This window comes from Engraulis encrasicolus, chromosome 23 (assembly GCF_034702125.1).
Source record: "Engraulis encrasicolus isolate BLACKSEA-1 chromosome 23, IST_EnEncr_1.0, whole genome shotgun sequence".
Taxonomy (NCBI): Eukaryota; Metazoa; Chordata; class Actinopteri; order Clupeiformes; family Engraulidae; genus Engraulis; species Engraulis encrasicolus.
In genome coordinates, this window is record NC_085879.1 from 45,000,517 (window position 1) to 45,009,841 (window position 9,325).

At 43.5% G+C, this 9,325-nt stretch overlaps 1 protein-coding gene across 1 annotated transcript in view; it reads right to left on the reverse strand.

The window, feature by feature from the left end:
* The window catches only part of ntrk3b (neurotrophic tyrosine kinase, receptor, type 3b), a 414,735-nt gene extending 411,543 nt beyond the window's left edge, over window positions 1–3,192 (reverse strand). Inside the window, exon 1 of the mRNA XM_063190108.1 lies at window positions 2,596–3,192. Coding sequence (XP_063046178.1) covers window positions 2,596–2,843 — 248 coding nt within the window. The 5' untranslated portion in view covers window positions 2,844–3,192. The remainder of the gene's footprint in view (window positions 1–2,595) is intronic.
* Window positions 3,193–9,325: the final 6,133 nt, after the last annotated feature.

The following is a 9,325-nucleotide window of genomic DNA, read 5'->3' on the forward strand; positions in this document are numbered from 1 at the left end:
TTTTATTGATGATGATGATGGTGGGACATTTTCCCTTCCCTTCTTTCCCTTCCCCTTCTGCTCGCTAAATGCTTAACTCTATGGGTGTCATACTGTGCTGTGACTTCTCAACGCTGGCGAGTTTGAAGAAAGGGACATTTACGTGTAAATAGGACCTTTACAGTAAAATGGGCAGCATTGGCCGTGTGGTTAGGGAGGTGGACTCAAGATCAGAGGGTTGCAGGTTCTAATCCCACCCTTACCTCTCCCTACACCTCCATCCATGGCTGAAGTGAGCCCTTTGAGCAAGGCATCTTAACCCCACATTGCTCCAGGGACTGTAACCAATACCCTGTAAGTATCCGTAAGCCGCTTTAGATAAACGTGTCCGCTGTACTGTAAGTGCAATGTAAGGTAATGTCATGTAGAAAATACAGCAACATCCACTGCCACTCCACCATCGGGGATGAAACTTCACTTTAGAAAGAAACTCAGTCTCACTACGCCCACTCTCTCGCTTTGAAAAAGGTAGGCTATGCAAAGAGGAGCAGAGATTACACACACACACACACACACACACACACACACACACACACACACACACACACACACACACACACACACACACCAGAGATTGCAGTGGCTTTGCAGATTCCACACGGAGCGCAACTGTGGAAAAAGGAACATGTGCAGGAAATGCTGTGTATAGGGTTAGTGTAAGAGTGTGTGTTGTGTGTGTGTGTGTGTGTGTGTGTGTGTGTGTGTGTGTGTGTGTGTGTGTGTGTGTGTGTGTGTATGTGTGTGTGTGATCCGAGCGGATCATGTAGAACCAATGGTAAGTGGGAGCGTGGGTGGAACACGTTGCGCTTTAGAAAAGGAGTGTACAGCTAGCTCACACACTCTCTCTCTCACACACACACACACACACACACACACACACACACACACACACGCCGCAGCTTGCTAGCTAGTCGAGTCAACCTTGCCGCGCCACTTCCGCCCTCCCTCTTCATAAAGGTAGTGGTGGGTGGCTGGCAAAAGAAAAAAGAAAAAACGCTTTCCCCTTTCAGCCAACATCCTGCCATCACACCGCGGCACAGAGTGATAACCCACTGTAACACACTCCCATGCTACCCAGAGCACATGACTATACTTAAATGAACTGGAAGCCACTGCAATAACGCACACACACACACACACACAAACAGATTTTCATCACGATTTTGTAAAGAAAAACAACTCAGAGAAACCAAGCGCATGTGTGTGTGTGCGTGCGTGCGTGCGAGAGAGAGAGAGAGAGAGAGAGAGAGAGAGAGAGAGAGAGAGAGAGAGAGACGCAGCGAGCGAGCCCTGTACGGCTACATTGTTTAAAAGCACCACTGACTGAATTAGTGTGCAACCCGGCTGGCTCCCTCGGGAGCTGTCCAGTAGCGGGGGTGCTGACGGGAGGCGAGTAGAGGCAGAAAGCAGAAGTCAGGAGGAGGCAAGAGGCAGAAGAAGGCAGAGGCGGTGCTGAGCGCTCTCCCTCTCCCTCTCCTTCTCCCCTCTCTCCCTTTCCCTCGCCTCGCTTCTAGCGACCTGCAGGTGTTTTGAGCAGCGCAGTGGCCATGGATCCAGTCCAATGTCTCTGCAACGCCACCCACCCACTCTCCCACTCTCCCCCTCGTCGGCCAGAAAAGGAAAACGGCACGTTTGCATTCAACCACTGCTGCTGTGGGATACGAGGAAGTCATTGCTAATGTTGGATCTGTGTGTGTGTGTATGAGAGAGAGAGAGTGAGTGTGAGAGAGAGAGAGAGAGAGAGAGAGAGAGAGAGAGAGAGAGAGAGAGAGAGAGAGAGAGAGAGAGAGAGAGAGAGAGAGATTTTCCAGTCGATTAATTCCGCCCGAATCAGGTATATTTTGTTCACATTCTCCAATTGATATGCTTGACGCTTCTGATTAATTTATGGTAAGCCAGTGCCAAATGTAATTGTGTGAGCAACACTGACACTGAACTGCTCAACGGATGAGTTGCACAAACTGACGTAAATTAGGCTAGAACCGAAATCGCACAGTTACACCCGCGGCAGTAGCCTACCAAATCTCAGTAATCCAATTAAACATTATGTATGAGGTATCCTATGCCTTCAAATACTTCACTAATGCTTCCCAATTTCCAACGGTTTCGAGAAAAAAAATCCCACTGAGGAGTGAGTGCATGAAGGCGCAGAAGCATACTGGTTTTGGACCATAAAGCTCTTTCAGCTGTCACTCAAACTTGAGAGCGATTTCCCTTTCATGAAATGCCGTTAAATCAGCAGGAATCAGTGGGGCTCGTGCCCCCGGAAGCCCGCAGTGAGGCTTTTCACAGACGTCTTTAAGAAAATGCATCCTCATTTGGTGAAAAGTCTGTCCTGCCAACTGCCCACACAAACACAGAGGGAGGCGATTTATCGCGCTGTTTGTTAAGGGGGGGGGGGGCAGCGTTGTTGTGAACACAACCGAGCAGTGAAAGCTACACAGAGACACATATCTTCTGTTGAAAGGCATTTCCCCCCACTTAAGTTTGGCACAAACGCAGTCCAACAATACAACCCAGCAGAGAAGCGAGGCGAGAATTGAACTGGGCACTTACATGATGGTGATGTTCTTGAAAAGGTCTTCAATGTCGTTGCTGGTGTTGCCATTGCCCCCGTTCTCTTGCAGAGCCAGTAACGGGAAGAAATTACCATTATCGGGTTTCGTGCAGTTGATCTTCGTGGGGGTACAGACGCATGTTGGCGGACAATCAAGCATAGAGCAAAGAGCGCCATGGAGAACGTGGGAGAAAAACAAAACCTTCCACCACAGGCCACTTCGCGCGGAGCCCTTCCATACACCCATGACTCCTGCTTATTCCGTTCGGACTTCCCGTCTCCAAACGAGACAAAAAGCCGTCCGCGCGAGGGGTAACAAAACGCTCCTCTTGTGCTGCTGTTTGTGTGTGCGGCGTCAGCTAATAGATGTGTGCCTGTGTGACCGTGTATTATGTGTGTGAGTGTATGTGTGTGTGTGTACGAACGTGAGTGTGTATGTGTAATGCGTTTATATGTGAGCGCGCGCACCCGTGATCAAGAAGTCCGGAGCTGTTATCGGTAAATTGCTGTATTGTTCAACTTAAATCCTCAAGCCCGTTAACCAACAAAAATATCCGTTGTGTCAAATATCCACGAAATCACTGTCGGTGGTTCGGCTGTTCCACTCGTGTCCAGAGAGACTATAGTCCATGATCCATGGTAGAAGCGTCTGTGTCTTGAGCGTGCGACCGGCGGCACAGGCGAGGATGACACCGTGGAGGAGAGCGTGTGGGAACAAGTTCGTGCTTCAAACATCAAGTCCCACCTACTGGGCAGAGGCAAGACTGACACCTGCGAAATGTGAAGAGGAAGATACGAACCCTGCTCCACTCACTGACGTCGCCGTGCATCGGGAGGAAGAGTCACTGACGAGTGACGCAAAGGGGGAAACAATATTAACATTCGTCCGTTAAGCAAATCTTATCCATCCGATAAATGAAGGCAATTGTCGTAAATAAATGGATTCTGGCTGTGGTTATTAGGGGGTTGTGTACCCAGAGCAGCGGTTGGTGCCTGGGGAGGATATGAGAGAAAGTCGTGACAAACATCTCAACTATATAGCCTAGATAGCATCTCTCCATGTGTCTAGGCTACAGGCGGCCATGACTGTCAATTAATCTCATTAATTAGCAGAGGGAAATAAAGAGAAGATGTAATTATGGTAATCAAACTCTCTTGCCGCTCACTTTTTGTTTGTTTTGAGTCTTGACAAGTCTCATTTCGCCTCTGACATCACTGACCGCGGTAACAATGTCTCTGTTTATCATCTTCAAAGATTCGTTTTGATGTGTTTCATCACTGGCCTTATTTGTTTGTTGATTTGGTTTGTTTTCGTCAATACTACTTGGGGAAGACATCCACGATCAGGTAATTAAAAAATAATAATAAGAAGAAGAATTAAAGTTTGTTGGAAAGGTTGGAATATGATTGCGTTGCTGCAGAATTTGAACTCCCAACAACAATCAAGAATTTGAACTCCAACAACAATCAACAACAATCAACAGTCACTTCCCTTACGGAAGGAAAATATATTTTTGAATATATGAAATGAAAATATATTATAATATACTACAATATATTGTTTGCCAATATATCATTTTATATTGTACAGCAGTATATTGCACAATATAAAGTGATATATTTTGCGGTATACGAGAATATAGACATTATTGCCGTTTTCGTATATTGACTTATGTATTGCATTATACTGTGAAATATATTGTTGGATATATGGAATTATATCCCATATAGTATATGACTTATTGATAAATCATATATTGATTTATGTATTGTATTATACTGTACAATATATTGTTGCATATATTGAATTATACCCCATAGTATATGGCTTATTGATGAATCATATATTGATTTATGTATTGCATTATACTGTACAGTATATTACGGCATATATTGAATTATACCCCATAATATATGGCTTACTGATGAATCATATATTGAATAATGTATTGCATTATACTGTACAGTATATTACTGCATATATGGAATTATACCCCATAATATATGGCTTATTGATGAATCATATATTGATTAATGTATTGCATTATACTGTACAGTATATTACTGCATATATTGAATTATATCCCATAATATATGGCTTATTGATGAATCATATATTGATTTATGTATTGCATTATACTGTAAAGTATACTGTTGCATATATTGGATTATATCCCATAGTATATGGCTTATTAATGAAATCATGTATTGACTTATGTATTGCATTACACTACACAATATACTGTAACATACTTTATACAAGGCATTTATGAAGTAATGTAATTACAACAATGACCAAACATCAATTCAATTCATTCAACTGTTGACATTGGTTTATTAAAGGAACAGTCCACCGTGTTTCAATAATAAAATATGTTCTTCTCTGAGCTGAGATGAGTTCTTCTGGACCTGCCTATCTTCGGACGCGCCCCCAGTCAGCAATGGACACTGCGCAAACTCGTTAGCATTAGCTTGGCTCAGCTTTGTGGATGGACGCAAAAGGTGCCTTAGGTTAGAAGTGACCAAATCCTTCCATGTGTTCCCTATTAAATCTCCCCTGCATGACTAGTAAACCGATCACAAAGTTGTTGCACAAAATGAAACCTGGCGATTTCCTACTAGATAAAGAAATGGCACTGTAATGAAAGGCGTAGTAATACATTTGGAGCACTTCGACTTCGACGCATTAATATCTTCACTCCTAGTTCCCCCCTTCTCCCCTCCCCCCTCCCCTCTCCCCTCCCCAAAGCCTCCTCGTGAGCCACTCACTTCCGTCAATACAACCAACCTGGCCTTACACCCTAGCCAGCTGATAGCAATGAGCATCCAGGGACAGTGACATTTTAGTGTTGGTGGTGAACAAACAATCATGCCAAGAAAATGTTGTTTGCGAGGTTGCGGCAAACAAGTGGAGAACGTGGAGCAACAATGGACTCTGAGTATAGACGCTGAAGACTGGCTCACAAACGAGGCAGAGCCGTATTTATTCGAGCCAGTGTTTTCACCGGAGCAGCTGGTCCAAAGAGCCCGGGAGAGAGAAGCTGTCAGCCAGGAACAGGCGTTTGTAGCAGTGGTGGTTCACCCAGCTGTCGTGGAGTTTTTCTTTCGAAGGGAAAGTAAACTGGAAGAAACGACCGACACCGAGTGGACCTGATGGCCAGCTGTCCTCAGAGTAAGTGCTTTGAAACCATTCTTATTATATGGGGTCTAAAGTAACTTCTATCCCCTGCCAAAAGGGCGAGTAAACGTTCACTCAGACGGCGGGTCAAGTGGCTACCCTAATAAATTGGTCTTTACTTTTCTACCAGCCAAACTGAAATTTGAATGGTTGACTGGCCCTGCTTATAATGTCCCTTTCGAAAAAACACCAAGACTATTGTATAGGCCTACTCCGTGATTTCTGTGATGATATGGCACTATTAGAATTCATTCATATTGGAATTTGATTAGAAGCCTATTTTGTAAAGATACTACAAAACATTACCAAAACTACCAAATATGAAAGATATTTCTGTGATATTCTTTGTTTTAGGGCTATAGTGAAACATCCTCAAATAAGGTTACTATAGGATTCTTGTTCTGCATGATAATCTCTGAAAACCCCCAATAATGTTATCATATTCCTATGTGTTTTTTTTAACTGATTATACAACACATCTCTGTTTTCTCATTCAGAAGAGGTTGGTTTACTACCGCATCGTGTTGGAGTTGGGCCTGCAGGGAGAAACCTTGGGCAGAGAACAGCGGAGACCATTACCATCATGTGTGGTCAGGTCTATCAGAGGGCTGTATCCGTCTTCTGATGATTATGTGGGCTTCAAAGAAGTACAAGAGGCTATGTAGGACATATAGGTTGATAATCAACCACCAGCGCCTAGCACACTTGCAGAAGTGGTGCAACTGTATATAACAGTTATCTGTCAATAGACATCTGTAAATAAAGTTATACTGTTATTCTTTACCCTATTGAGTGGATTCTGTTTTCATGCAACATGTATGCTCTTTACACTCTCACTCAGAGCACGGTGCTTCCAGGAGACATCCCTGTACACAAGGGGTCTTTCTCAAAACCTAGGACAGTGTCCTTCCAAGTGTATCAGCCTAATTAGTCACGCCCAGTGATATGATACTTTTTGGTGAACTCTACAGAATATCCAATCACTGGGTGTGACTAATTAGGCTGATACAGTTAGAGGACACTGTCCTAGGTTTTGAGAAAGACCAAAGGTGTGCAAGAGTCACATGAGGGTTTACTACTTACATGCAGGGTCGGCATTTCCTTTATACCAGGAGGCACAAGCGGAGCACTGCGAAATTAGCTTGACAAGCCGCTGATGTGCATTTGAACATTGGGCCTTCATAACCTACACATTTGTGGAGTCTGTTTCTTACCATTTGGACAGACAAATTCTTGTCAGTGACCTGCAAAGCTAATTTTACAGGACTCCATGTCCCCTGGTGTAATGGCATGTCTCCAGGAAAACGTGAGGGCTGTAAGATTGGTTTAAATCTAATTGAAGTGTTACATCGATCAATAAATACAATTGTGGCAGTATGTAAAACAGATTGCCCACAATACGACAATAGACTAAAAGAATGTACATGCATTTTCTACACTCCGCAATACTTACAACTTTCAGAAATCGTGATGCACCAGAAAACAAACTACCATGTCAATGGCACAAGTGATATTTATTTACAAAAATAAAAAAACAAGTGCAATAATAATACAATTGGTTGCAAAACAATGTGTGATTCAAAGTAACACAACTGATGTGTCCCCCACACCACATCTAACCCTGTTTTTATGACTGCTGCAACAGAGTTATTCTTTTTTTGGTGGACCATGAAACCTTGAGTTCTGTGACTTCTCAGCCTCCTCTTTGCTAGGCTTCTGTACTATTGCAATATTGACAGGCAGTTGAGGTACGAGCATATGCGATGGTCTGTCGGAGGGGTCAAGTCGTCTTTGCAGACAGCTCTTGGTGGAAGCACTTGTATTCGATGCCAACGTCCTCCCAGCGGTGGACCCCAGCGATGTGGGGCAAGACGGACATCCATCACCTGAGCAGCTCCTGACAACATAAGAGTAGAGGCACATGCATGGCACGATAGGTCACAGGGCTTTCTGTATTTCTGTCCACATGTTCTGAAACAGTCTGCCTATGCCACGGCCCAGATTGGTTTTGATGGAAAAGGTACTAAAATCACATATGTTCACTGAGGCCTTTGGCCACTAACCCCCAGCCTCTTTTTTTGTACAATGGTCTATCATGAATAATCTGTAACACAATACACAGTGTGGTTTACCATGATGTGGAAGAGTAAAGAGTTTCTGTGTATAGCATCTGCTCATAATAATAAGTTAACTTATTTATTATTTGTTATATGCATGAATGGTACCGGTCTCAGAGGTCATGCTTGCGTCCAACAACAATGGCAGGTGGCACTTGTCCATCGCAGTAGCTCCAGTGAGGTGTGGATCCTGGTGTACAGGAATGAGAATAAAAAATATGCATTAATATCGTGGCTAGGAAGAGAACATATTGATTATGATCTGTACTTGTTTTTGTTTGTTTCAAAAATACAAAGGTCAGGATAATCACTGGCGACTGTACCGCTAAAGGCCATAATAGTGTGTAAATATGCCAAGTTGACCCGTCACATCAGTCTGTCCAGTTCAGATGCAGCTCTGACTTTGAAAGAAATTAAACAAAATAGTGTCTTTGTATTTTATGATGGACTGTCATTAGTATATTCTAAAATAGGCCACTCACCTCATAGTGAAGACTTCTTGGACTATGGTGGTGGATGAAGACGCCCTCTCCTACACACAAGAAAGATCAAGTAAATACAAGCCACAGTTCAATTACTATGCCCTCTATCAACCTTGAATATACTTCAGCGTACCAGTGGCTTGGTCCATGTGGGAGCCAGTTTTACAGATTTCTGTTTCTGGGGGGTTGAATGAAGAGGACCCTCCGTATAGGCGTCCTCTGCTTCGAGCAGGTCCTGATGTTCTTCATCAAACTGACCTGTTCAGAAATTGATTATTCAGATAGGTTAGCGGATTATATTACTTATTTACATAAACATGCAGAATTAACTCTTTACGCCTCACCTGCCACCTGCCCCCTGTACTCAAACAATTCACATTCAGGATGGCCCTACCAATGCCCCACCCCCTACCAGGAGTCCAAACATTATCTAATAGTTCTAGCTAGAATGAACAGCATACAATTCTGTTCAATGGTATGGCTCCCACTACAGTAGATCTGTGGTTTTCACATAAATAAAGTAAATCATAATAAACCATAAAAAAACTGAACAATCTAGTGGGCACTGCCTCACAAACCTAGACTACTGTAGGCCTATAGAAGAATTATGTCCGCGCTGCCTGCTGTTTGGTCATTATATGAAAAGGATAGCTGGAGTGGTGAACAATACTCTGTGATTCACTCCACTGTATCCGTATTCGATGTAATACCCTATCCGTATTCGCCTGCGTGAAGCTCTAATACTAGCTAGAAACGGCAAATGGAACCCTTCTTCCAATGACGACTCCGTGGACAAAACATAAACAGACAAGCACTGGGCTTATAACGCGAGGAGCTTGCCTTCAGACTCCACCACAAAAACAAACTGTTAGACAGGCACTAACAAAACCCACCACAACTAAGTTACATTGTGATAGCTTTAGCTCACTTTTCATGTCATTCAATCAGTTAC